At 34.2% G+C, this 14939-nt stretch overlaps 1 protein-coding gene across 1 annotated transcript; it reads left to right on the top strand.

Moving 5' to 3' along the window:
- Window positions 1–3479: 3479 nt before the first annotated feature.
- On the top strand, window positions 3480–3650 carry LOC307176382 (ATP synthase membrane subunit K, mitochondrial-like; the record flags this gene model as incomplete). The annotated part of the gene is made up of 1 exon (XM_079902415.1): window positions 3480–3650. A coding segment is annotated over one exon (171 nt), but the record flags the coding sequence as incomplete, so codon positions are not given.
- Between the last annotated feature and the right edge of the window lie 11289 nt (window positions 3651–14939).

Raw genomic sequence — 14939 nt, 5'->3', positions numbered from 1 at the left:
AAAATCACATGACAATCTCAATAGATGCAGAAAAAGCTTTTGACAAAATTCAACATCCATTCAAGATAAAAATTCTCAAGTCAGTTGGAATATGAAGAACATACCTCAACATAATAAAGTCCATTTATGACAAACAAAGCTAACATTATAATCACTGGTGAAAAGCTGAAAACTTTTCCTCTAAGATCAGGAATAAGACAAGGACACCCACTCTCACAACTTTTATTCAACATAATATTGGAATGGCAGAAGTAAAACTGTCATTATTCGCAGATGACATGATACTCTATGTAGAAAACCCTAAAGACTCCACCAAAACTGTATTCTTAGAAATGATAAATAAATTCAGTAAAGTTGCAGGATATAAAATCAATGTACAGAAATCTGCTGCATTTCTATACATTAATAATAAACTACCAGAAAATAAATCAAGAAAACAATCCCATTCATCATCACATCAAAAATAATAAATATGTAGAAATAAACTTAACCATGAAGGTGAAAGAGCTGTACTCTGAAAAATATAAGACAGTGATGAAAGAAATTGAAGACACTAGATATAATTGGAAAGATATTTCATCTTCTTGGATTGGAAGAATTAATATCATTAAAATGTCCATACTCCCAAAGCAATCTAAAGACTCAATGCAACCCCTATGAACTAGGACCCCAATGGCATTTTTCACAGAACTAGGACAAATAATCCTAAACTCGGAATGGAACCAGAAAAGACCCCAAATAGCCATACAATTTTGCTAAAGAAAAAAACCTAGAGATCCCTGGCTTCAAACAATACTACAAACCTATAGTAATCAAAACAGTATCGTACTGACACAAAAACATTTTATATATATATATATATATATATCTCAATAGAACAGAAGAGAGAGCCCAGAAATGAACCCACACTTATATGGGCATTTAATCTATGACAAAGGAGGCAAGAATATACAATAGGAAAAAGACAGTCTCTTCAATAAATGGTGTTGGGAAAACTGGACAGGTACCCGCAAAAGAATAAAACTGGACTACTTTTTCACACCCCATACAAAATAAACTCAAAATAGATGAAAGGCTTAAATGTGAGACCTGAAACCATAAAACTCCTAGAAGAAAATAAGCAATAAACTCTTTGACATCAGTCTTAGCAGTATATTTTTGGATCTGTCTTCTCAGGTAAGGGCAACAAAAGCAAAAATATAAATGGGACCACATCAAACTAAAAAACTTTTTCACAGCAAAGAAAAACATCAACAAAACAAAAGCCTACCTAACAAATGGGAGAAGATATTTGCAAACGATATTTCCAATAAGGGGTTAATATCCAAAATACACAAAGAACTCATACAACTCAATATCAAAACAACAACAACAACAGACAATCTATTAAAAAATTGCTAGAAGACCTGAATAGGCATTTTTCCAAAGATGTACAGATGACCAACACACACTTGAAAATATGCTCAATGTCACTAATCATCAGAAAAATACAAATCAAAACCACAATGAGACATCACTTCACACCTGTCAGAATGGCTATCATCAAAAAGACAACAAATAACAAGTATTTGCAAGGATGTGGAGAAAAGGGAAACTCTTGCACTGTTGGTGGGAATGTAAATTGATATAGCCACTATGGAAAACAGTGTAAAATTTCCTCAAAAATTTATAAATGGAACTACCATACAACCCAGAAATTAGACACCTGGATACTTATCTAAAGAAAATGAAAATGCTAATTCTAAAAGATATATGCACCCCAATGTTCATAGCAGCATTATTTGCAGTAGCCAAGATATGCAACCAACCTAAGTGTCCATCAACAGATAAATGGATTAAGAAGATGTGGTATACATTTATACAATGAAATACTACTCAACCATGAAAAAGAATGAAATCTTGCCATTTGCAACAATATGGATGGAACTTGAGGGTGTTATGCTTAATGAAATAAGTCAGATAGAAAAAGACAAATACTGGATGTTTCTGCCTATATGTGGAATCTTAAACACAAAACAAACAGAAACAGACTCACAGACACAGAAAACAAACTAGTGGTTGACTGGGGTGGGAGGGTATGGTTGAAATAGGTAAAGGGGATTAAGAGGTACAGACTACCAGTTATAAAATAAATAAGTCACAGTGATGTGATGCACTGCATAAGGAATATAGTCCATAATGTTATAGTAAGTTTGTATGGTACATAATATTTAAAAATACTGAACACTATGTTGTACACCTGAAAATAATATAATTATATAAGTCAACTATACTTCAATTAAAAAAAGAAACCAATGAAGTAATGTACAATGAGAAACCTAAATAGAAGGAAACCTGGGTAATTTTATTAAAAGACCTAACTTCTGAGAAAATGAATGAAGAGAAAACATTTTCCTGAGAAATATGAGATCAGAATATGAAGTTGATTTGTCTTCTGTGATATATTCAACAATCAAAGGCTATCCAGGCAGGCATCTCTTATGTTGTCTAAAAGGATAGTTACTTTAGTAAGTTAAGAAAGATAGTGTGGTGGTGTCGTGTGGTGGTGTCTTGATCAAGACTTTAACTCTTGTTTTTCTAGATGCTACAAGACCACTAAAATTCTGTGTATGTTTTTATTACCACTTTAGTTATCTTCATTTCTGTGACAGCCTACACCATCCATGGTGTTTAAAATTCCATTAGCTTTCTTCCCTATCCATGGTGTTTCCCTCTCTGTGGCACTCTATTGTTCTAGATCCTTTACATAATCTGGGAGTCTATCTCACTTGATTGGCATTTACCTTTGTGCACTGATTTAAAGACAGCATAAAGGTAAGAATTTTGTTGTTTAAAATTGTCTTCCTTGCATCTAGCATAGTGCTATGAAAGTAAATTTTATATTAAAACAAGAAAAGTTCAGAGTGTTGGAGTAGAAACTCACTATAACTTAGATGTTATGGGGAAAAAAATTAAGCCAGGTAAACTTTGTCCTGTTCATGGTTTTTATTTCAGAGGACAAACATGACCCATAGTATATCCAGGCCTACATTAAAAATAGGCTTCAAAGGGGGTTCTTTGTGCATGGAGTCTAAATTAGAATTGCAAAACTACCCTTTGAAATATGTATGCCACCTAAGCTGCCTCAGGCTCATTTCAAACACTTCATTCAACATTCCAAAGGTATCTAAATAAAACATTAAAAACTGTTTAGAGTATGACCTAGGTAGAAGATAAGTCTCAGTTATCTATGAAATTTACACATTAATAATAAAGTTTGTAGGCCATTTTATTAAATACATTAAAATTTGCATCAGCAAAATATATTAAATGTGTTTATAAATCAGATAAAAGGCTAAGCCCTTGAATACAGTTATATGATAAACACGTTATTAATAGGAAATGGAGGACTTCTTCCAGCGGGGCCAAGGTGCTGTTACGTAAATTGAAGGACACCGGAGGCGGAGTCTGTGTGTTTTGGAAGGTTGAAATCATGACGGGGTGCAGAAACAGATGCCCAGTTCAAATTCACTGGTATCAAAAAATATTTCAACTCTTACACTCTTACGGGGAGAATGAATTGTGCACTGGCCACATACAGAGGTATTGCTTTGATAGTCTTATACTTTATGTTCAGGTCTAAAAAACCTTCAGCTGTGAAAGCAACATAAACGGATTCTAAGCTGTACTTCATCTGTTAAGTTCCCATGCCTGAAGAAGCTAATATCAACTCATCATGTGATACTCAATTTGTACAATAAATTATGGACCTGGAAAAAAATAGTAAATAGAGCTGAGTAGCTACATAAATTAATCACAGATTGCAGAGTGCAGGGGCTGAGGCTCACATCTAGACTAATAAGAATTGTCAAAATATTACTTTGATTAGATTGCTAAAGTAGATAATGACAAAATGGATTTCATGATCTCACCACTGATCAGTGTTTTCATGTTATCCTCACCCCCATGCAATAAATAGTCCCTGTTTGGATGACAAGTTTAAATGAATGCGAAAACCAAAAACTGTGTGGTTCCAGAATGCCATTTTAATATTGTCAAATGGCTTAGAGAGATTTATATAAGGTTGACTTCAAATATCTTATTTTTGGAATGCTATGGATATAATGTAGAGACCAAACATGAACATTTCCACCTTGCATAGTAATTTAGACCAGAACTCCCACCCTCTTCATAATTCAATAAAGAGTACGGGGGGTTAAATTAGAAAGCCTGCTATGCTGTTCTTCAATATTTAACTTTGGCTATTTCTATTGTAAACATGTCTACATAGGCCAACAGAAGGTAATATTGGATAAAATATTTTCTGTTAAAACAATGAAAAACAAACAAATATCCTAAATAGTTCTAGACATGGGCACTATCCATAAATTTTAAAATATAGCTTAATCTGAAAAAAGGACCTTCGAAAGTTCTGAATATAGAATTTGTTTGCTCAACTATGAGACAGGTTCCCTTATATTTAGAATAACATTTGTATTCCCTTTGCTATGCGGGGAGTTATCTCTAGTAATTAGCCAGTCATTAAGGCGCTCAGAGCATTTATCTATTAATCAGCAATCTTGCAACTTTCTAATCTCACAGCCCCCTCCTTGTACAAGTCTGGGTAATAAGTAACTGCCATAATACTGTGTCCCCTTTTATAAACTGCAGATAGCCCAACCATTTTCCTATCACCTTCATCAAAAGCACATTTGTGTAAAAAATCTCATAGTACCCTGTATTTGCACAGCTACTGAGTTTTTCAACCATCTGTTACACATTATTATATTTGCTTGTTAGGAGTGGTAACCATCCATCTTAGTTTGTCCAGAACAGACTTAATTATACCTACTAACTTGTTATAATTATTAATAGTGTCCCATTTCATTTTTTAAAGTATCTTGATTTGGAAGATAAACTGTATAGTCACCCTAGTGTAAAATGGAGAATATAGAGATTATCCTCTCATTTTACAGTGATGAAATATAAGACTCAAAATTGTTAATTATCTTTAGCAATACTTTGACCTAGTTAATGCTCTTTCTGCCATAACTTTCTGCACATGTTTGCATAAATCTTTTATTTGGGGATATTAGGGTACAATAATATATCCAGTATTGAGTGTAAAGAAATAGAAAGCTCTCTAGCTCCATTCCAGATTCAGTCATGTGAATATGGACTATTAAAGACTCTGTATGACATTCTTGACAGCAGCATAGGCTTAATCATCATCCAGTATTGTGGAGCAAAATCTTGGTGAAAGGTACATTTTGGCAGAAAGGAAAGTTGTGCTTGTCTTTCAGGATAGTCAAACTTTTATGTTTTACTTGAATTAAAAATTGCAATCTACATAATTTTTCTTGTAAAATGGAGTTTACCAATGAAAAATCAACTATTCATCCTTAACATTAAAGTATAAATTTATCATGGTGGTTGTAATATAAAATTATATAATTAAAAAAAAAATCTGTGACACAAGGGGAATAGAAGTCTTAGAATTCATCTCCTCAAGCCCCTAATTTTATAAATGAGGATATTATGTCACTAAACTCATATTAATATCTATTAGCAGAGCAGTGCTATGACACTGCATACTTTAAAATATATCAACAAGAAATAAATTTCCACATCTGACAACCATTTTCTTCCAAAACCTGTCCTATGAAAGGCTTTGTGTAGAAAGATCCTTTGACCAAAGGATACAGGTTTGTAGGATATTTCATACACATAGCACATAACTAGACCAAGAGCTCAGTAAAGTTTTGCATTTAAGAATCCACTTTTTCTTCATGTCACCGAGCATTTCCAGGAATTATATGTCTATGTATTCTTATTTTGTTCTATACATTTATTAATATCTATTAGGAAATGCTGACCTACAGAAATAGCTATTAATCTTTCAAATATAAAGACATTCCCTCTACTCAGTAATCTCATAATTTTAGTGTATGTTGATCAAGAAATAGAGAATGACTAAAAGTTATTAAGAATTTGGTAATAGTAGTATTTTGTTTATGTTAAAAGAGTTATTAATATTTACATAAAGTTTTATTTGAATTACAAACATTACTTGAGATGATGGATGTGATGGATGGATGGATGGATTGATAGATGGATAGATACACAGATAGGTAGACAGACATTCTCATTCCCTAACTGACTTGTACAAGGGAACAAATACAGAACAATTATCAAACGAAACATATACATACAGGGCACTAGATGAAATAAAATAGATGAATGGGGAATGAAACATCTAACCCTAAAGAGAGAAGGGCAATCAAATATAAACTATGCTTTTTGTTTAATTTAGCTTGGCTCACAGGGGTATTGAAGGAGAAATGAAGATTAAATATTCTTTATGAGTCTTCCTGAATACTTTTCCAGAAAAAATCCAAAATTCTGCATGCCTCACTTGAACAATTTTATTTTTCAATGCTGATTCACTCTAATGCTGATTCTAGAAAAATCCAGAATTGCTTTAGTGCATGTTGCCCAGCTCTATTTCTTCCAAATGCTTCTGTACTTTAAAGGTTTATGCTTTCCTGCTTTTGCATTGAAAGAAGGGTGCATTTCATTTGGAGACATTTTCTTTTGTGGAAAATTCGAGAAATAGCTTCTTCAAATTTTCAGAAAATAAAAATGCTAGTGCTTTGTTTATCAAGAATTTAAGTGAGGGCTTCCCTGGTGGTGCAGTTGTTGAGAGTCCGCCTGCTGATGCAGGGGACTTGGGTTTGTGCCCCGGTCAGGGAAGATCCCATATGCTGCGGAGCGGCTGGGCCTGTGAGCCATGGCCGCTGGGCCTGAGTGTCTGGAGCCTGTGCTCCGCAATGGGAGAGGCCACAACAGTGAGAGGCCTGCATACCACAAAAAAAAAAAAAATGTATTTCCCTTTTTTCTAAATGACATCTTTTTTTTTCCTACAGTTCCTCTCAAGGACTGTGTACAAGCACTGCTTTTTATTCCAAATAAACATGCACTTGCTAAATGTCACAGTGTTTCTAAGCCTTCTTAAAACAAATCCAATAACCAAGCATGACTTTTATTTCTAAGAGTTCCCAAACATGCTTAAAAATATTTATCTTCATCAATAATAATCAAGTTTTTCCCAAGATAAAGGGAAATGGTATTAAATTATTCAACGTCTTCTTATAAAATGTAAATAATAAAAAGATTAAGGCATTTAAAAACTAAATTGTCTTTTTCTTTTTGATATTCTTTGTTTTTTGTGGGTGTTCATTCATCAGCAAAGGAGAAGGGAGTCTTCACTCCACTTTCACCTCAGTTTAAGGATTTTCAAGTTTACCCCTTGAGCTATAGGCTCCTTAATCTGGTATAGCAGTTTGGATTGGGGATATTAACAACATGCTGTGTTTCTACACTGAAACCTTTGCTTGAAAAGCTTAGTTTCAGTAAAAGTGAACTGAAGTTTTTAAAGGAAAAAGGATAAAAAGTAATGCCATTAGGAGGTAGTCAAGACTTCAGAATACCAAAGAAATGACTAGTTAATATTTAATGAGCACTTACTGTGTGCAGAGACTACTCTATAGGATTTCAGCATATTGATATTACCTCATTTAAACATCAAAGTAATCCTGTGCTATTATATTCAGCCTACAAATGGAGAAACTGAAATGTGAATAGATAGTTTAGGGCACAAGCCCAAGGGCATATAGTTAGTACTTGTTGAAGCTGCAATCTGATGCAGGCAGTGTGATTCTAAAACCCAACTAAATTACTGTAATTAGGGCAAGAATTATTCAAGTGTGATGAGTTCTATGAATGGTAGATGCTATATAATATGTGTGGCTGCTTGAGTTCTGAACACTAAATATTATGGTCTTGGAAGCCAGAACAAAGGGCCTGCTGGGTGAGCTCTGCATTGAGAGAACACTTACATTGAGAAACAGAGCTAAATCCATCACTTTTCAATGGATCTATCATTGCTTGCTTGGTCATTCATTGTCAGAGAGAGGGATTCACAGAACTGGCCATCTTATAGAACCCTGGTTACCAGAATAAGTACCTAAGATAACTGTTGCCAAAACTATAGCTCCTTCTTTGGCAAAATGAGAAAGAAATCTGGTTCAGAAAAATAGAGAAAATTCCTGGGCTATAGGAAAATTCTGTGATTGGCCTACTTTTTGCATGACTGCATTAACATTGTCTAAAAAACTGCCCAGACCCATCCCAAAACGTCCACATACTCTGCTGCTGATGTGGACACAAGTCTGTTAGTACCAGGCCAACTGCCCTTATGCCCTGACCCCTTTTTCATCTCTGGCTTGCAACAGACAAGAGCCACAAGAACTGGCTGTGTCAAAGTGCCTTAAAATATCACTGTAGCACTCAAACTCCTGCTTCTCAAAAACTGAGGCTAAATCTTTCCTGGATGCCCTAGGTCTTTATACTTGATGAAGTCAATCCCTGTGCTGGACCAAAGAGGCAGATAGAGTTAGCTCACAGAAGCTTCTCACCCTCATTGAACTTCATGGGTTTTTCATTCATGGTCAAAAAACTTCTCTTGACAAGTTAAAACACCTGGCAAGGCACAGTTTGCTAATGCCTTGCTGCATCCACTTTTAATCTCTCTTTCCCATCAATCTCCAAAATGACTGCTTCTTACTGGGAAATCTTCCAGCCTTCACAAAATCCATCTTTTACACACTTTACCAAAGTTCTAAAAGCCAATTTGAAAATGTACTAAATTTTCTGTGGCAGATTTTGCTATATAAAAATAGGAATACATAATTTTTTATTAATGATATAATTAAATCTGAGGATGTAATTTCCCTACTTTGTCAAAAAATCTTTTACTGTTCCCTTTCCCATACAAGTAAATTCCAAACTCCTGGATGTGACACCTAAAAACTTTCTAAATCTGATCTCAGCCAAGTTGAAGACATGAAATTTTCATATGGTGAAGTGGCATGAGGGTTATTTGATGACTTAAAGGTGTAAAAGAGGAGGGCTAGAAGGAGACATTGTCATTAGAAGGGTAGACTAACAGAAGCAATGTCTAGCAAAAGCAGATTATGGTAAAGTGAAGATTCCTATAAATGAGGTGGAGTAAGACCTATCCCAATGTTCCCAAAGAATTAGGTCCTGCCTTCTTAGATGACAACTGTTCTCCTCTTTGCAGATAAAAAAATTGCAATTTATCAACTCTTTTATCATGATTTATATTGTGCTTTAATTGTTAAATAGTGTAATACTAATATTAAGAAAAGTTGCTCTCTGCCCCAACAGAAACCCAGCATAAGTAAACTTGAGTTCTCTTATATAACATGTGAGAAACAGTATTAGGCAGTACGGCAGTGCAGCTAAGTTTTCCAGAGAAGCTGACCAAATGCCCAAGAGAAGCAAACCTGTACTCCTGGGATGTCTTAGAGACATAGTCCCAGAAGTGTAAAATGTATTACCTTTGGCTTAAAAAGCAAGGCATTTAACTCTATGATGCATCCATATAAACATTTGTAAATGGTTATTTCTGCAAAATCATTGACACTCAAGTCATTTTACCCTGTAGCTTCTTTCCTCCCTAGCACAATGTAAAAGCATTTATAAAAAAGCCTTTTTTTTTTCCTTCTCCTTGGTGGAATCTTGCTTATATCACAATTTTAAAAGTTTAACATCTAATTCAGCTCTCTTTTCTCTTGATGGGCAGGTCAATTCAGGGGTTTGTGATTGCCTGAGGCAAATGGACAGGAAATACAAGTCACTGCTTTCTTCTAATTAAAGATACATTTGTGAGACAAAGTACAAAATAAATAATTTTATGTTTCTGAGCTGATTCTCTTGCTGAATAATTGGAAGCAATTCTCAATGATATTTGAACATCTCTTTAATCTTTACAAATAAATCAAACTACTGTCATATCTCAAATCTTTTCTTCTGTTTATAGAAAATGAAGAGCTTAGCAATCATCCAGAGAAAAGAAAACGTAGACAGCTAATGTAGATAATGTGGGTGTTTCTGTACATTGCCAAAATTAACTGAGTTTCATGCTCAACCTGCATTTCATTTTGACTGCATAGGTCAGACTCTTGGCTCAATTATCTGAGTCCAGTATATAACAGGTACTTCGTTCTGGTTAGATGACTACACTTATAGCAGGCCCCAGTGCACAGTTCACACTCACCTTTACTAAAGCAAAATATTTCACTATCACTGTTAACAGTGTCATTCAGTATATCTTATCTATCAAGTACACTCCAATATGTCCTGGCAGCAATTCATACCATTTGATTTGCAAAGATATGATGGCCCACTTGAGGCTCACCAAATCACTCTTTACCATAATAATCACATCTAGCTTTGGCACTCAGTCCCTGATTATTCTCCCCAAATGAACAAATAAAACGACTGGGGGTAAGATGCTTCTTGGAAACAGCTTGAACTTGAATGGTGACAACAGCTGGCTCAGCAGATGTTCTTCGTATGATATAATACCAGAGTTTTTTAAGATAGGATTTTTGCTAAAATCATACCTCTAGATGTCCTAAAAACTATGTTAATAAAATTTTGCGAGCCAAAATAGGTAATATTGAGTGAAACCAAGAGCATTGATGGCATTAAAAAGATAATATTCATTTCTACACTTTTAGTAGCCATGTATTTCCAAATTTTACCACCTTTTTGTATAATAACTGAGCAATCACATCCAGAAGGACAATATGTTCTATCCTACAGTCTTGCTAATATAGAAATGTTTTATATAAAATGAGTCTTATGCAACTAAATGAACACATAATTTTAAAACATGATAATTTTAATATTTGCATCTTCTTCAATTAAGTTTTTAAATTGCAATACCTTTCTTTTCTGAAAGTAATTTTTACCCTAGAAGATCAAATTACTCACCAAGTACCGACTAAGCCTCAGAGTTGCTTATATAAATGTGTAAACATATTGGTAATATGTATGATGTTAATATAGAAAATGAGGTTATATTGAGAGAAATTTAAATTCTAGATTAAAGTGTTTGAAAAATTCTGGGACCAATGATTGTGGTAAATTTGACAATCTTGGCTGATGGCATAATCAGCTATATCTCTGAATCCAGTTATTGTTTTAATGTCTCATCATAGTAAACATATGTAAGAAAGGCATGGAGATCATACGTGAACCTTCTACAGTGTATATTGCATATATATATGGGTCAATATATATTGGTCTAAACCTGGTAACGTAAAAATATTTAGCAGTGCAATCTGTCTAAGGAATAGAATGTTTGTATGAATCTAGTTACTTACATTTAAAAAAAATTTGGGACACATCTAGGTCTCTTAATATGTTTCATTTTAGACCATATGATCAGAATATGGTAACACACACACAAAACACATTTACTATATTTTCTATAATAAAACTTCATTAAATTTTATATAATTTCTTAATAGTGTCAAATTTGAAAGTAACAATTCCTAGATGATAGAATGTTTATTTTTTAAACAAAATTGATGGATAAGTAACAATCCTCAACCAAGAAATTCTAAGCTAAAAGGTTTTCAGCGAACCTCAACAACAACAACAAAAAAATAGTTTGAAATGTAACCATGGGAATTGAGAGGCCTCTGTCTAGGAGTAATTTAAAGCTGTATATGTCAGACTCAATATTCAAATAGACAAATTAATGTGCTTAATTTATCTATAGCACAAAGAAAGGGGAAATAGCTATTATTAGTAATATATTCTTTTTTCCAAAAACTTGAATTGTCATACATATGGGATTAATCTCCCTCACTCCAATCTCAATCTCCAAAAGATCTAAAATAATCAACACTGATTATTTTAGTTACTGAACTCCTTCTATGTGCCTGAAGTGGTAGTATGCACTTAGCATTCATTATCTCATTTAATTTTCATCCTCCTATAAGGCAGGGTTTATCATTATTCTACATTAGTTAGGATACTTCAAGTTATACAGCTCAACTCCAACTGGATTAACTGACTTTTAAAAATAGTAAATCACATTTGAAGAGTGCAGAAAAAGGACAGGCTTCAAAGCTGTTTGATTCAATACTTCATCAGTATATTCAATGATCCATGTTTTTCTACTTTTATTCATAGTATAGATTTTATCTTAAGTCTGGTTCCCCTGGTAGTTGCAGAATGGTTGAAAAAGGGAGCAGCTGGGTTCAAAAGTTCCTTGACCTCATCCTGCCAGAAAAAGACTGGGTTTGTTTCTCAGAAGCCTTGAACAAAATGATTTGAGGAGAGTCTCATGCTTTATTGGACTAAATTAGATTAAACCTTCTCTAAAGCAAGGGGCATGTAACTATTCCGACTGGCTGAGAAATAGCATGAGATGAAAAAAATGTTGAGGAATACAAAATAATATCATATCCATTTTCTTTTTGGAAATAAAGAAATTGGGAATGAAAAGCCAAATAATTTTCCTAAAGTCCTGCAGTAGCTGAATGATGGCTTCTGAATTGGAAACCTTATCTATGCTACAGTATTTATTTTACTTAATTCTGTTTTTTTTTTTTTTTTTTGAATAGCTTATACCAGCGGAAAAAAGGTGGGGAAAAACAGGCATAAGAACAGAGATAGAAAAATACTAACAATTTATCTCGTTCCTACATAAATAATTATTATTTCACAAAATGGCTTCCACAGGTAGGCAATTCCATAGCATATTAGTAAGTATACTCGAGTTTTAAAAAGATGTATTTTAGTGATAGGATAGTATAAACTTCTTTCTCCCTGATCTCCCTCACTAAGTGATGTCCTACTATTACAGATAATAGTGAGATGATATGAAATGTGAAAAGAGAAAGTTGGACTGACTAGGAGCTTCAGGACTTCAGGAACAAATCTCAGGGCTTTTGTGTTTTTGTTTTTTAATCTCCCATATCTAATGGGTTGGCTGGTAGAGAAACCTTCGACTCTGAACCATCAACAGGTACAAACAGAAAAGAGCTCCAAGGAAAACCCACTCTCTCTAGACAAAGGACTGGGAAAGGGTCAGCCTAGCAGGACCAAAAGCTTTTTGATAGTACATGTCCTTCCCAGCCAAATACCATACATAAACATCCCCCACCCCTCCACAGTGGGAACGAAGAGAAGTGGTACCAGGTGGCCCAGCCAACATTCTTCTTCCCCTGTGGTGTGGTGTCAGCAGAGGAAGTATGTGGTGTAGGGAGCTGAAATTTTCAATTACAGCCCATTGTTGGCAAGTTACAACCACCCTCACCCCAAAGAGACATTGGACGTAGGATATCAGAAAGGAGGAAATTAAAGAAAGTGATGCTGGAACTACCACATGACCCAGTTAGTCCACTTCTGAGTATTTATCTGAAGGACACAAAACACTAATTTAAAAAGATATATGCACCCTTGTGTTCATTGAATTGTACAATAGCCAAGATATGGAAACAAACTAAGTGTCCATGGATGAATGAATGCATAAAGAAGATTACTACTTTACTAGTACTCAGCCATACAAAAGAATGAAATCCAGTCATCTGTGACAACATGGATGGACCTTGAGGGTATTATGCTAGGTGAAATAAGAAAGACAAACACCATATGATTTCATTCATATGAGGAATATTTTTAAAAAAGGAAAAAAATGAACAAACAAAATAAAACAAACTCATTAGATACCAGATTAGTGGTTACCAGAGGGGAAGGGGAGGTTAAGGGGTGGGCAAAATGTGTAAAGGGGGTCAACTATATAGTGATCTGTGGTTACTAGACTTATGGTGGTGATCACACTGTAGTGTATACAGATGTTGAACTACAATGCTGTACACCTGAAACTTACATAACTTTAAAAAAGAAAGTGATTCTTTATCTTTTGATTGGGTTGTTTGTTTTTTTGATATTGAGCTCCATGAGCTGTTTGTATATTTTTGAGATTAATCCATTGTCTGCTGCATCGTTTGCAAATATTTTTTCTCATTCTGAGGATTGTCTTTTCGTCATGTTTATGGTTCCCTTTGCTGTGCAAAAGCTTTTAAGTTGAATTAGGTCCCATTTATTTATTTTTGCTTTTATTTTCATTACTCTAGGAAGTGGGTCAAAAAAGATCTTGCTGTGGTTTATGTCAAAGAGTGTTTTTCCTATGTTTTCCTCTAAGTGTTTTATAGTGTTCAGTCTTACATTTAGGTCTTTAATCCATTTGGAGTTTATTTTTGTGTACAGTGTTAGATAGTGTTCTAATTTCATTCTTTTATATGTAGCTGTCCAGTTTTCCCGGCACCAGTTATTGAAGGGACTGTCTTTTCCCCATTGTATATTCTTGCCTCCTTTGTCATAAATTAGATGACCATACGTATGTGAGTTTATCTCTGGGCTTTCTATCCTGTACCATTGATCTATATTTCTGTTTTTGTGCCAGTACCATACTGTCTTGATTAATGTAGCTTTGTATAATTTGAAACCAGGGAGACTGATTCCTCCAGCTCCATTTTTCTTCCATAAGTTTGCTCTGGCTATTCAGGGTCTTTTTTTTTTTTTTTTTTTCAGGGTCTTTTGTGTTTCCATACAAATTGTAAATTTTTTTGTTGTAATTCTGTGAAAAATGCCATTGATAATTTGATAGGTATTGCATTGAATCTGTAGATTGCTTTGGGTAATATAGTCATTTTCACAATATTGATTCTTCTAATCCAAGAACATTGTATATTTCTCCATCTGTTTATGTCATCTTTAATTTCTTCATCAGTGTTTTATAGTTTTCTGAGTACAGGTCTTTTGCTTCCTTAAGTTGGTTTATTCCTAGGTATTTATTCTTTTTGTTGTGATGGTAAATGGGATTGTTTCTTTAACTTCTCTTTCTGATCTTTTGTTGTTAGTGTATATGAATGCAAGAGATTTCTGTGCATTTATTTTGTATCCTGCAACCTTACCAAATTCATTGATTGGTTCTAGTAGTTTTCTGGTGGCATCTTTAGGATTTTTTATGTGTAATATCATGTGGTGGAAGACCTAAATAGACATCTCTCCAA

This window comes from Stenella coeruleoalba (genome assembly GCF_951394435.1).
Source record: "Stenella coeruleoalba genome assembly, chromosome: 17".
NCBI classification, from domain to species: domain Eukaryota; kingdom Metazoa; phylum Chordata; class Mammalia; order Artiodactyla; family Delphinidae; genus Stenella; species Stenella coeruleoalba.
Note: the sequence above shows the minus strand (reverse complement) of the source record. Positions and strands in the feature narration are given on the sequence as shown.